Source organism: Callospermophilus lateralis, chromosome 4 (genome assembly GCF_048772815.1).
Source record: "Callospermophilus lateralis isolate mCalLat2 chromosome 4, mCalLat2.hap1, whole genome shotgun sequence".
Taxonomy (NCBI): Eukaryota; Metazoa; Chordata; class Mammalia; order Rodentia; family Sciuridae; genus Callospermophilus; species Callospermophilus lateralis.
Genome location: NC_135308.1, coordinates 101,735,029 through 101,750,917, shown reverse-complemented (window position 1 = coordinate 101,750,917; position 15,889 = coordinate 101,735,029). Strand labels below are relative to the sequence as shown.

At 32.8% G+C, this 15,889-nt stretch overlaps 1 protein-coding gene across 1 annotated transcript in view; it reads right to left on the bottom strand.

The window, feature by feature from the left end:
• Cntn1 (contactin 1) overlaps positions 1-15,889 on the bottom strand; it is a 252,914-nt gene that overhangs the window by 89,746 nt on the left and 147,279 nt on the right. The window contains exon 15 of the mRNA XM_076852771.1: positions 1,503-1,623. Coding sequence (XP_076708886.1) covers positions 1,503-1,623 — 121 coding nt within the window. The remainder of the gene's footprint in view (positions 1-1,502; positions 1,624-15,889) is intronic.

Below are 15,889 nucleotides of genomic sequence, written 5' to 3'. Positions count from 1 at the left end.
CTGAATAGAAACATTGAACCTAAATGAACTTTCTCTAATTTAGAATTTTGTAGCCTTAGGATTTTGTTTATTAATTTTCAATAAGTGTTCTGTGGAACAAATTGAAAGAGAAATTCCCATTAGGTTTCTTAATCTTGTACTAGAGAACACATTTAACTGAAATAAAAGTTTTTCTGCATTTTCACTATGTTGCCTAGGGACTCCATATTAACACTGTTATAGAGGGAATTCAGAAAATGTATAAGATTGAATGAAAGTCTATTAATCTAAGTCTGGGAGGGGCATTAAATCATTAGAGATATTATTTTATTAACCAATTATTTATCCAAAAATTACAATAAAACGTAGACTTAAATAATGTTGTTAAATATTTCCAGTTGGTAAAATGTGAAAAAAACTGAAGTTTTATTATGACATTGAGACAGAGGAAAAGAGTCATAAAATTATGTAAAAGAATGTGCAATTAATTAAACATTAATTTAAATGTATACATAAATTTTGCAATTTAGTTTAGGAGATAACTCACGCACAGTTAGCTTTAAACACATTGGAGAAAGCAGTAAATGTTGTGAAAGTTTAGAAGATAAGAGGTTATAGTTGGACATCAAAAAAGGATTCCCAAATTTAATAATATGTGAGCAACACCTGGAAAGTATGGATATGAATTAGCCAACAGATGATGTGAGAAATACATTAAAGAACTGTGAATCAAGGAACAGATGTAGAAACACAAGGGTATTGTGAATTAGCGGGACATTTAGAATTGATTATAGGGAATGATGATAAGACATTATAAAGTAAGAAGTCTAAAGTCAACACACAGATTGTCTTGGGTACTAAGCAAAATGAAATGATCTTTATTCCACAGGCAACCAGCAAAGAGCCACTTAATGAATTTCAACAGAGTGTGTCATGTTCCAAGGAGCCTCATCCCCACATAGAGGCAAGAAGCAAAGGGGTTAGATCTTTAATAAACACATATCCCATCACATTCTCAATTATATTATTTGTAAGAACAAAAGCAGTAGTTTGAAAATGAGCTACAAATAGAAGCATGATACATGAATAAATTAGGTTTTTATTCTATAATGATGGTTGGTGATAAATATGAAATACTCAAGATTATAGTAAACAGCATTAGTATATTTTTCCATAAAAAAATAAAAAAGGAAACTGCACTACACCCAACACACTAAAAAAAAAAAAATTAGTAAGAAATAAAGTGAGTTGAGTACTACGTTTAAAAACACAAACATTTAGTAGGTCTGTTGGATAACTTTCTAGAGGATATAAAGTTAGTTAAACAACAACAAATCAGTCTTGTTTACTTCTTGTGTGGCATAAATCATTCTCAGACATGGGTAAGAAGCTAAGATGCATTTTGAGGCATGGAATTGAGACCTTACATAAGAATTTGAATTGAGACCCTAATAGTTACCAAAAGATTATACTTATTGACACAAACCTTTGATTATGTAATTTTAAAATTGTGAAAGTCTTACCTCGCACAACAAGGTCAGCTGAAGCTGAAGAATTGTCCACAATTGTTTGAGCCGTACATGTGTATCTTCCGGCATGTTTCAGCTGGGCATTTCGAATAAGCAGCTCACCATTGGCATCCAGCTGTTGGCACAAACAGCAATCATTCCAATCAGTACATTTTTCCCCCCACAAATTATATGGCATTTAAAATCAAAAGGTATTTTTTTCTCCCCTGACAAAATGAACACCATTAAAAGACATCTAACTCAATTTACACGTGAAGCTTTGGCTTCTCTGTGAAAAAAAATAAAGTGAATTAACTACTTAAGGTCCTTTTCAGATTTAATATATTTACCATTCTATTATTTCTAACACTGGAGATACTGGGAGAAAACCAGGAGATAAAACTATTTTATTGATACCATTTAAAGGTCTCATAATCATAGTGTTAAGTGTCAACATGGATAAATAAATGCTATGTGGCTGAGATTTGGTTATTTTGTTTTGCAAAGCTGATTCAGTAGTTTGGTTTCAAGATGTGCCATAGTTTATTTCACAAAGATACTAAAAGTTGGTAGAAACTGTCAAAATGAACAGTTCTACTAAAATGCTTTGTCACCAAAATGTAGGCTGAATGAGGATTTTTGTTGTTGTTATTCTTCAATACTCTATTCACAATGCCCCGAAGAGTGTTCAATGAGTATCTTTTGAAGGAGGCTTGCGGGAAGCTTACTTGTTATTATAAGGCGTTATTTCAATGTAATATCTAAAAATAGCTAGCATTTATTGGATGTTATCTTGTCTGTAAAAGGCCTAGGCTATGAACGCATACATATTATTGTCATTTCATTCACTTTGATCACAACCCTCTGAACAAAGTCTAATTATGTCTACTTATTAAAAGTAAGAGGGAGACTAAAAGAGTGGTCAAATAATTTAACTAAGGTTAAACTTTATTTTCTGTTTTTGGTTTTTCCATTTCTTTACCTTTTGCTCTTCAATCAATTCTAATCTGGACCTCATCCCTTTTCCTCACTTTACCTAACCTTCCAACGGCATCTGACCTTCCTTATCAAAATGCTCAGCTTTTCTAGTCACCTGTAACTTTCTGAAAAATTCAAAGACATTCTTAAGCCCACCTCTTCTCCAACTTCCTCAAGATTTCATCATGAATTGTTGAAATTATCCATTGTTTTCCATTACTACTGCTTCTGTCTTTGACCAAACTACCAAACTCTCTCCCCAGACTTCTTGTATCCTATTTGGTCTCATCAGCACCCTTGCCTGACTTCACTCTTTTCTTCACCTGATACCCAGAATGACCTTTTAAAAAATGCAACCATACTCAAGTCACCAGTCTGTATAAAAGTGAAGAAATTTAAATATTTAAAACTTCTTCTTCCTAGAATACAAGTCATAAACCACTCTAACAGACAACCTGCTTCCTTCTCAGGGGCTACCACCTCACTTACAAGCTGCTCTCCAGGAAGAGCGTTCCCTTCTTAGGACCACAAGGGCAAGTTGTTGGGTCTTATCTCTAACTCCCCATGGTATTACAGCTCCTAGAAACATGATACCCTTATACTCTACCCCATCACCACCTTCACCTAAATAATGCAAACTACTCCTCAAACAACCTTCCAATTTTCTCTGGAGCAATCAGTTTCCTTGCCTTGTTTTATCATAGCATCGTGTACCTTATGTCATATTACATATCTCAATTGCGATTAAATATTTATGCAATTATGCATCAATCTCTCTGGCAGATTGTTAAGTTTTCTGTCAGTAAGATACATGTTGTAAGTCCTTGTGTTGTAGACCCCTAGGCTGTATGTGCTGCAGTCCCAGGACTGGCACTGTGCCAGGAACTTAATTCCACTAAATGCACATGCTTGAATGAAGTAGTCAAACTTATTAAGTATTTGATCATTTTCTTTTAAGATAATATATATTCACATCTTTTTAACTTCAATCAGAATTACGCTAGTAGATATGTAACATGTAAGCTCATGACAATGACGGAATTTCCTAAACACATTAAAGAGGATGTTCTTGGTGTTAGGATGAAGTACACACTCTTGCTACATCTGCAGAGCCTCACCTGCCCCATCACATGGCTAACCTCAGCCCACATTTGAGATGCCCCTTCCTTCTTCAGAATTCAAAGCTTCAGTTAGGTGTTGGCCTTGCACATTTTCCTTGTCATTATCCCTTTCTAATATAATTGTGCAGCAGTTAATTTTTTATGCTAAACTGTAATTCTTTGAAGGAAGAATCTTATTTATTACTACATAAGATATACTTAACGTCATATCTGCCACACGAGATGAAATAAACAAGTATTAAATAAATTAATTAATAAATACCTATTATCTAAAATGACATAAATATTTTTATTGATGTTATTTTAACTTAATTAATTTTATTTTACTAATTTCACATGCATTTTTCAGTTCAGATAATTATGCTATAAGGTAGCTACCTCCATCTCCTTAAGATCAATTCTTCATGAGATATTTTTCTCATTTTTTAAGATTTTTTTTTAATTTGTAGTTGGACACAATACCTTTATTTTATTTCTTTATTTTATATGGTGCTGAGGATTGAACCCAGTGCTAGGTGAGCATGTGCTAGGTGAGCACTCTACCACTGAGCCACACCCCCAGCCCCTCTTTTTCTCATTATTTATATACTAATTTCATGAGAGAATGTAAAAGTTTAGAAAAAAAGGAGCATATTTATAGAAAAAAAAAGAATATTGTCAATACTTTTTTTAAAAAAATGAAATGTAAGGTCTTTTTTAATCCAATTGTATGGTAAGAATTTGACATTGCCCAAAGAGATTTCTGGCCCTTGTATAAGCTTCTGAAGGAGACCTCTAACATCGTTCTTTCCCTGGTGGTCTTGGGTTATACTGGATGGTCTAACAATATGATTTAAGTTGGAGGTTAGCCACACCTGTATAATCTCAGAGTAAAAACTGGTCATAGAGTAGGGATTGCATAGTTTAACAGTGAGATTGAAGGTGGGAGACAGCAACGGCTGTAGAGTCTTAGAGGGGGATGGATGATTGTGCCAGAAAGATGAACATTGTGATATAAATAGAACAGTGGTCTTTGATAGCATGGTATCAGTGAACCTAGAGATTGAGATTAACCATGTGAGCAACCCACCAATCGTGCCTACATAATGAATCCCTAATAAAAACTCTGGATATTGAGGCTCAAGTAACTTCCCTGGTTAACAATACTTTGTGCATACTACCACACATCAAAGATGGTAAGTAATGCACTTTGATTTCACAGGGAGAAGGTTATGGATACTCTGTGTTTGGTGTTTCTCCAGGACTGCGCTATCTTCCCCTGGTTGATTTTAACCAGAATCCTCCTTCTTTAAGAAACTGTAACCACAAGTATAACCACTTCATTGAGTTCTACACATCCCTTCTACTGAAAGATTGAACCCGAGGGTGGTTTTGGCAACCTCTTGAACTTTGCAGTTGAAGTCAGGAGTGAGGGTGGTCTTGGAGACTGTGCCCAATTTTGATTTGACCTAACTCCTCATACCATACTAAATAGAATTCACTTACGAAAGGAGATTCAATATTATTTTATTACTTATATTTAAAAAATATTACAAGTAAGCAGAATGTAAGGTTCTGTATATGAGGAAGGTGATTATAGGGTTTTTTCTTAAACTATAATAAAAGCCAATTGGTACATTATCTAAGTAATTTTCTAGTGAGGAAAAAATCAAAATAATATAATTATAGCAAAAAAATGAACAGTATACATTTATGAGACTGCTTTTATATGTTTTGACATCCTTAAAAGAATGCACTGGCTATTAAATATTTATTAATAGAAATGTGTTAAATAAAATGTTTTTAAACTATTATGGCACAAGAATACTAAGAATGCTATCATATTGAAAAAATAATAATGTTCACATAAAAAAAACTTTATTATATTCTTTCCTTAAGTGAACTCAGTACCTTGATTGCTTCAGATTTCTAGATAAAAGATAATCAATTCTGTGAGCTGGAGATGTAGCTCAGTGGTAGAGCTTGTCATTTAGCATATGCAAGACTGAGTTCCATCCCCAGCAGCAACAACAAAGATTATCCTGTTATTAAACTTCCATTATCTCATTATAAAATAACCTATTCAATTAAAAATATTTTCTCATACAATGTTATAATAACAAAACTAAAAAACTAATATAAAAATGAACAAGAGTATTAACATTGCTTCTTTAAAAATAGTTATATATCTGATATTCTTTATTTCTTAATGAAGTAGTTATCTTTCTGTTCCTAAGTTTTCAGTGTAAAACATAATACTGTTTATATATCCATTTATTTTATTCTGATAGGAACGGAGTGGTCTTTCTTTTTATATGGGCACATGTAATAAAAACAAACTACTTATGTCCTCAAATATTTCATCAAGTCTAAACTTACTAAATCTTCACAACACTTTTACAACTTTCAATTAAATTATTCTAGAAGTTTAATACTAAACTGACTTTAAAATCAGCTCTGCTTTAAGCATTTGGTTTTAGGAACATAATGATAGTTAACTTGTATAAAACAATAATAAGCAACTTCAAAATTTATTCTTATTTGTTATTTATCTGGTAAAAATGTAGTGCTACATTTCTTCAGAAGGAAGCAAAGAGAAAACATACTATATTATTTCCAGTATAGCTTTGCACATAGAAAAGCTTTCCTGACAATTTTATAAATGCTGCTAGCACTTTCCATACCTCAAGAGAAGCTGAGGTTCTCAGTGGTTGACAGAACGCTTACAAAGCAAGTAAAGATCATGGGCCTCAGCACATTCTAGCCACAAATTAGATACGAATGCTCTCTATATTTTCACTAAAAGCCACAGCTTGGCTGAATTACAAAATTCTTCCCTTCATACGAGGAGAGTTGAATCACATACTGGAAATTGTGATAGCAAAGCTCAGGGATATTCCAAAGTGTGTATGTGGTTGACCACTCAGAAGTTTCTCAAGTTTAAGTCAAAAGACTTCCAACATACAAAGACCCATTCTTCACTCCTCCCTCCCTTGTATAATAACTGCAAAATAATTACTGCAATATAAATGCATCTGATTACTAATTTGTATTAAATTTAATTGTAATGAACAAAGAAATACACTATATGGTACATACAAAGTCTAGATAAAACTTAGGTCTCATTATGGAGATCTATTTAAAAAAATACATCTGTTTTATTCATTGAATTTCAGAGTTAAGGGACAGTTATATAAGGCTTAAAGAAAAGATACCTTTTAAAGGTATATCATATAAATGTAAACAGAAATTATTAAATATATGTGATGGATACTCATGAAACAATAACAATTATCTTCTTTTTTAGTTTTTACTTGTTAGAGTGGAGAAATAATAGCTATAGAAGATGTATATTACACAATTACTAATGGTAGCATCACCACTGCAAACTTTGCTAACAGCAATATTTAGTAAGGGTCTAGGTGTCAGGGGATATTGTAAAGCCTCTGCATGTACAAATACACTAACTTGTAGCAATAATGCTATGGAATAGGTACTACTTCTAATTGTATTTTGCATATAAAAACACAATGCTACTATGACTATAATCCCTACTACTGCCTGCACTACTGCTGCTATAAATAATACTACTATAACCTCCACTACCGCTGCTTCTGCTCTTGCTACCTCCACGGCTGTCACTGCTCCTGAGCCCTTGCCATGATCTGAATTAATCTATTGAATGACTTTTAAGTGTCTGGCAAGCTGCCAGCTACTTCACATATATTTTATCTCATTCATTTTCATAATACCCAGGGATTTACTATTAATATTCCCATTTTAGAAATAAGGCATTTGAGTTTTTAAGTTAAGCTGCTTTTGGAAGACTCCATAGGCAATAGATCACTCTGGTTTCTCTGGATTAAGCAGTTCCCACGGCAGTGCTTTAGTGATCAGGTAACTGCATGGAGGTTCACAGTTTGGTAAGTAGAAGCAGTAATTCTCATAAATTATTGTATCATTTATTAAATTGCTTTCCCATTTAAATTTTCAAACATCAGAAAGTAGAAAGAATTTGTGCAATCACTATCCATAAACCACCAGATTCAACTATTGTAAACTTTTTGCCATATTTGTTTTATCTAATTGAGTAAGTAGCTAGTTCCATTTTTACTTCTATCTATTATCCATCTAGCTACTGCTGAAACCTTAAAAAATAAATGACTTATAGATCAGTACTCCTCAGCTCATTAGCAATTTGTTATGATAGTAGTATGGAATCTCAAATGACAAAACATTTTTTTAATAATCACAAAACCATTTTCACACATAATTAACATTATTCTTTAGCATTATTTTAATAGCTTTATTTTATTTATTTTTATTTGATTCTGAGGACCAAACCCAGGGCTTCACACATGCTAGGTGAGCACTCTACCGCTGAGCCACAACCCCAGCCCCTCTTTAGCATTATTTAATATTAGAGTTAGTGTTATTTTAGGGAATATATCAATATTAAAATTACCTGAATCTAAACATTGTTTAAAGATATAGAAATCTTATTAATATGAAGGAATGTCAGTGGACATATAAAAACTACAATAAGTAAGAGAAGATGTCAGGATAACTACTGAAAGGTCACTTAGAATCTACAGGATCTGGGGAAATGTTGGCTTTTGGTGATTTGGATATAAAACAAACTGTGAGAATAATGATGAAAGAGTTCAGTTTTGATCGACTGACCCATTTAAATGAAAACTCAGAAAGGAGGAAATTTTGTTTGAGGTCTCTGCCAAACATTTTGAATGATGGACAAAACATCAATTCTTTAGATTTGGAAGAGTTTAAAATAAAATTGGAAATCATTTAATTCATATATTTTTCAAATTGGTTTAAATTGGTTTTCATTAGCCTCAGAGTTCTGAGAATTTTCATGGTCACTTGGTAGAAGGAAAGAATCAGGATGGGGGTTTTGAAACGAGAGGCACTGTAGGGTAAGGCTCCTGATTATGCAGTAGACAGACGGACAAATACACACACACACTCTCTCTCTCTCTCTCACACACACACACACACATTTTCATCTTCAGTTAGAGTACCTCACTTTATATATGTACCTAAATTAAAATTTCTTTATGAAAGGTATTTTCTGCCAAAACATTTTTGTTTCTATTGTTTTTTGAAACTTCTGATGTAGCCCAACCTCTTCATGTGACAGATGCAGAGCCTGAGGTTCAGAGTGACACTTTGGCCCAAGCTCATACAATATATCAATGGCAAAACCAGAGCAAAAATCCTGTTACTTAGATAATGTCCTATTCTTTAAAACAAATTGAAAAAGTTTGGTGGTTTTTTAGGAATATGAAAACTAATAACAAAATTGTATATTCCTAGAGTGATAGAAATAAACTATCAAAGTCTACAATGCAAAACTATAAAACTCCTAAGACAACAAAGGTTTACATGTTCATTTCTCCATCTTCTTATTGACTTTATACTGAAAGCATAAAAGGCCAGAATAATTACAGTAGGTACAGTTAAGTATATATAAAGTTCTATGTAAAAATATATATTCTTAACTTGGGATGAATTTTAGGAGATCCCTTGAAGCCAATCATACATCTCTATGGAACAAAGACTTGCTCTATGTGCTTAATGCTCTTCAATTAGCTGTGTCATCAACCAGTGCTCATTAAGCCCTTTGTGGGGCAGCCATTTCATGGTTTCTATACTGGAATTGTGATGATCTTTAAGAAGCCTGCTCAACTAAACTAGAGACACTGCTCTTGAATGTAGATAATATCCCATGTGCTCATATTAGGAAATGGCAAATAGAATGAGTTAGACATCATTACCCTAAGTACATGTATGAAGACACAAATGGTGTGAAAATATGTTGTGGACAATCAGTGATTGAAAAATTGTGCTCTATATGTGTAATATGAAATAAATTGCATTCTTCCATCATGTATAACAAATTAGAATAAATAAGTAATTTAATTTTAAAAATTAGTTGTAGTTACCTAATACCTAATTAAAGGATTAAAGCCTACCTAATTAAAGGTTTACAGAGATAGTACAGAAAAGTCTAACTCCTTTCCAACTAATTACTAATAGAAAGAGCAGAGAGAGGGTGTGGTCCTGGGAAGAATGCTCTTGTGAGTTTCATTGGGGTCCCAGTACTACACCAGGCGTCTGCATACTTTTTTCATAATTATTCATCTTTTTTACTGTTCATCAAAATTTAAGTATTAAGTTCACTACTCATACTAACTTTGAAATGCCTTCTTTTTATCCAATTTCCTTTAATTTATGTCCTCATCTGCTCAAAATAATATGATTCCTTGTTCAAATCGTTCTTAAGAGGATTTCCCAATCTTGGGACTTTTAACAGTTTAGACTACATAATTCTCCTTTGTAGGGGTCTGTCTTTCACATCATAAGATATTGAGTAGGACCTGTACTAAACAGATACCCATAACACACCGCCACCCAATGCATGTGCAATGTGATAAACACAAGTATCTCCACACCTGGGAAAAGTTTCCTTAGGGAGTAAAATTATCCTTCGTCTATACCTATGGATTTAGGTATAGAGCTTATGTTTATCTTACTGCACCTGCCTAGTCTTCTACACTGTTTCTTCAGTTGTAACTTGATTCTTGCCTCTCTCCAGATGATTGTCAAACCCTCCTTATCTCTTCCAATCAGTTGCCCCATAGCCTTGGACTGTCCTCAGCTTCATATCCAACAGTGAATAGAGAGCTAACCCTGCAGTATGAAGAATAAATTTCTCAAATTTAAAAATTTTTGTGCCATCTATAGTATCATTAATGGTTTCTTTAATAAAGAGAAAAGACTTTGGGTTAGAACCACAATGTCTTTTTTCTTCAATGGTGTTGCCTGTACCATCAGAAGAATGAACACCTGCAGACATGTGAGCAGACCTATCAAAGGAGATTGTTAACAATTGCCAAAAACGTCACAGTTAGACCTTATGAAGCAGGATAGGCTGGATTTACAGTATATTGCAAAAGGTGTTGACAGTGTAGGAAGAAGGAAAGAATTCGGATAAACTGAGCATAAAAGGTTCATAAACAAGATTAAAGAAGAAAATAATGAGTTGAACAGTACTTCCTTTGTAGTGTTTTAAACAATTATAGAATTATTTAAATATGTGTAGACATGAATATTAATCTATGGGTTAAAACTACAATTGATTAAGATCACATGGTCAAGCAGTCAGACCATATGGTTTCAAACCCTCTCTCAGTCATGAGTGAGTTATGATTTCTACAGTTAGATACTCAGCCTTTTTAATTCTCAGTTTCCTCACCTCAAAAATTGAGAAATTTATAATAATATATACTCCATTTAAGATTGCTGAGATCAACTAAGAACTATAAGAAATACATTTAATCCAATGCTGGCCAAATAAGCATTGAATAATGTTGACTATTATGACCTCTTCTTTACCCTCAACAATGAAATACCTAGGATGTTTTTGTCTCCAATTAGGTATCCTGCAAAGTGAACAGCACCAGAAGCCAGAAGTAAACTGTGAAAATGAGATCAGTTACAAACAAACAAACAAAAACTATCTGGCAAAAGCTTCTGGAATTTTCAATAGGGAATCATTGCTTTGTTATAAAAAGCATTAATAATAATCATTATAGTAGATCCTTTGCCAAGCACTTTATAGGCACTCTCTCATTTATCTTCACAAAAATACTGTAGGTAATTGGTTTTGAAATCCAATGAAGTAATCTGAATAAAGTAAGGAAATGATTACCAGCATTTTAAGGGACGAAATCTGAGACTTTGGGAGGTTGCATCACTAGCTCAAGGTCACACAATAAAAAGTGAAGAGATGGAGCCTAGAGCCCAGGTCAGATTGTGGCAGAACCACTGAACAATTCATATGATATTGATGAATTCATAATAGAATTGCTGTAACCTCCTAGATTATGATTTTAACATCTGTAATAAGAGAGTCGGAGAAAAATACTGGGGCAATCACTTGAATTGGAAAATTAAGAAACTCATGTTTAACTAAGATTGGGACTGACAAGGAGAATATCACTGAACAGTTAAAAGAAAAGGACTCATAGTAGATGTCAAAGATTAGGAAGGCTTTGAAAAAATAAAGTCTGTCACTCAGGTACTACCATGAGAAAGAAATAAAATGATACATTGCAAATGTATATTTTATAATAGATGGTTTCAAGTCCATTCTAGAAAAGGAGGAGTTATAAATTAAATTAATAACTAAAATGATTACCCTTTGTATTTACTCCAAGGGAAGTATGTATTGAATTGGATAAGAGTCATAATTGGACTAGAAAAGTATATACTTGTCACATAATTCTAACAGAATAATATAATACAAACCGCTTTAGAAACTTAATTATGTTTGATGACAATAAATATGGGAACTTCTAACTTATTAAATTTATGCTTATATTTTTAGGATCCCTGTATATACAAGTTCAAGTTAAAATGAAACATTTACCGGTCATGATCATGTAGTAATATAATATTCAGTGAATTTTTCTTAAATAAACAACAGATAAATGACATGATAGGTAAACCTTTGACATTTAACTTCTTAATTTTTTTAAATAAATCACAGACTTAAAATTAAAATTTTTATTATAAAAAATAATCTCATGCAGAAGAGGTCTATATAAAGTAGGTTTATTAAATGCAATGTTAATAATATTTTTCTGTTTATGGGTTTACCATAAATTCATTAAAAAACCCACAGATTTAAAAATGTAGTTACTTTTTCCTGACAGTCAAATAACTCTAATTGGATAAACTTTAATGTAGAAATTTTTAAAATCACCCATGCTAGAGGAAGTGGTTCATTGAGGTCCTGGATTTGGGGTATATATTTGTTATCTGGCAAGTGGAAATCTCTCTCTGTCTGCTTCCTTGATCACCATGTGGGCCACTTCCTCTGCCACACTCTTCCACCATGATTTCCTGCCTCACCTTGAGCCCTAAGGAATGGAGCTTGCTCTCTATGGATTGAGACCTCTGAAACCACAAGCCCCCAAATAAACTTTCCCTCCTTTAAAATCATTCTGGTCAGGTCCTTTCATCATAGCAGTGATAAAGCTGACTAAAACAACTGGATTACAGTCCATTCTTCCTAGCTGTCTTTTCTTTACCTACTTAGAGATGCTGCTCCTTCCATTCTGTTGTAAACTCTCTCCAAATAGACTTTCAACCCTCTCCTCCACTGTGGAAACCTTACAGACATAGCATCTGTATAGTCAACCAACCCAGAAGCATTGAGTATGTAAGACATGGACAGTAAAATTGATCTGATGCAGGGAAATGTTATGTACAAATCATTTAATTGAATCAAATCTACTTTCTCCAATTAGTCAATATCAAATGATCTGATCAATCTGCTTTTCGTTTCTATTTTTTTTTTCAGAATGAAAACAGTACTAACTTATTTGTGTTTAAGTTAATGCATATGTAGGTAAAAGTTTACATGTTAATTTTTATGTAGTACTAAACAATTTCTGCCTTTTTCTTTCACAATCGACAAGATTATTGTAATAATTTGGAACAAATAAATATTAATTTTAATAAAAATATAATAATTTAAAAAATCACCCATGATCCCACAACATATTCACAAATATAAGAAAATGCACTAATTTAATTTCATAAACTAATGTTTCAAGTTACAAATTAGTCCAGGCTATAAAATTTGAATCCTTATACAAGACTGCCATTTAGTGGTCAAAATTAAGAATAGCAAGCTAAAATCAGGATATTTAGTTTTTGAATAGCTTATTTTTCAAATTGGAAACTGAAAACAAGCTCATGAAAAAATTAAAAATTGGATATCTTCATTTTCTTTGTTAGTTATAACTTCCAATATCAATTGGTAACAATTAGAATTATTAAAACAAAGATAATGACATCAGTTTTGATAATGTTGAAAGTTTCCAAACATTTCCATTCAAATTTTAAACTCAGAGTATCTTTAATTTATTTTGAATTCATATCTTTGTTTAATCCAGTGTTTTATTCATGCTAGGGCCTTTACTATGCCTGCTTGTGGTAGGGGCTCAGCATATATTTTTAAATAAAAAAATGCTATTTAAGTAATAAAATATTGCTGGGATTAACTGAAAAACAAATTATTATTTAAGAAACTTCTGGCATTTTGCCTATGCAATTTTAAACAATTAAGTTTTGCCCACTAAGCTTTAGGCAGGAAGAGCAGCTCCCAAGTATTAATAAGCTCAGAAACAATCACTAGGCATTAAGACCCTCTTTCAAAAGGTGAGTCAAACATTTTTGATGCTTTTACTTAAATTTCATTGGGCTGTGAAGTCTGACTTTGATGTTTGCCTTAAAAAAGAAGGAAGGGACCAAAGAAAACTTATCTTTTGTAGGTTCAAAAGACAGAATTAAGTTTAACAACATATTTGAAAATAAGTGTTCTTATCTGAGATTTTTTTCTTAATTTAGAAAATTGAATCCACCTGCCCATCTATAAAGTGATAAAACTGTTCCTTTGACATTCTTATTCAATCACATTGCCTATTTCGCCCTTGCTCTAGTGTTCTGTTCTGGGTGCATCATTATCTGATAAAGAACTAAAAGCTGAGTGGATGAATCCTGAGATGGGGCCTGTGAGTTGGGTCCTGCCATGGAACTATGCCCTGGACTCACCAAGAAGCACCTAAGTGAATTCTGTGGCCATGGTCAGCAGAAGAAGCAACTGCAGTAGAGGACAACTAACAAAACTCCATATTCTTAGGGTCTGTTTTCCCATTTATTATTCATTTTAAGTTTGTATTCTATTATTTTCTTATTTTCTTCTCTTTTTAGTGCACTAAACTCTTTTTTCCCACCCCTCCTGCATCCTTTTCTTCCTCCTTTTTTTTTCTTCTTTCTCTCCTCTCCTCACCTGTCCTACCCTATCCTCTTCTCTCCAGCACCTCATGACTATTTATATCAACAAGCAGCAATGTAACTATATTTTAAAAGAACATAGACAGGTTCTAAATAAGAAATTTCAGCTTAATTAGGGCAACTTAAGTCCCCAAGTCTATTTAAATAGCCTTCACTGAAGCTACTAAGCGATTACTTTAAAATTTATAACACAAAAGAAGTAAGCAAATTCAAAAGTCTACTTTTTTAAAAGCAAGATCTCTAGTTTTCTCTAGTCCCTAAGGTAAGTAAAATAATGAATAGCATTTACTTTTCTTGGAAAATAAAACTCACAATTTTTTTTTGTTTATTTCTTTAGTGCTGGGGATTGAACACAGGGTTGCTTTATGAGTGAGCCACATACCCACCCCTTTTTATTTTTTAAATTTTGAGACAGGGCCTTGCTAAGATGCTGATATTGACCTTGAACTTGTGACCCTCCTGCCCCACATTTCCCAGTCACTAAAACAGGCATGTGCCACTGTGCCTGCAAAAAACCACAATTTGAAGAATTATTAAATTGTTAGAGACCTTGATAACAATTTTACAAATGTTGAGAATGTTTATATTAAGTACATCTAAACATTTTCAAATATATTAGGACAAAAATGTCACATGGTATGATATCAAAATAAAAGTTATAGTTCTTTGACAATTGTGTTTTTTTTTAAAGTGTAGTTTTGGTTCAGAAACCAAATTGGTGTGTTTACTGTTGATTTACAATTATAGCTAGACCAGGTAAATTAAAGAACTGGATTTACACTGAACACACAGATGCATATGCTTTGATACTGCATCAATAATTGTTCATAGGCATCTATCCAATGATGTAAAAATAAATGTTCCTTTCTAATTGAAGTAAGTCTCACTAAACTTAACTAAAAGACTCTTTGTATTTTAAAGTGGGAATTCTAGAAGAGTAAAAAGAAAAAAAAGCAGTTGATTTGCAAGCATAATGGTATAATGTGTACACATCTCTCCAGATTTAATATAATTTTTAAAAATTTTAAACACCCTATGAGTTTGTATCTGCATTAGTAGCTGATTCTAAATTACAGTTTTATTAATTAAGCATATGTTCCAAATAGATCTTCAGGTTTCTAAAGGGCCTCCTTTTCAGAGAAGAGTCTGACAGAAGCAAGTGACCAAGTTCCCTTTTAGATACACAGCAACCCAGGAAGCCTATCAACAGACCAATGATGTTCCTTTGCAAGTTGTTGCTCTTGCATAACTTCCTGGACTTTTCCCTCTATTTTATTCATTTCTAGATATTGACTCTCTATATCACTATGCTTAATTATAGGACTCAAGGCATGTACACTTTCCAGGTTTTTAAAATGTAGCCACTTAATCCTCCTTTTCAAATCACATGGACTATTTTTTCAAATCTTGTAATAGGTATGTATGTGTGTAGGTTCT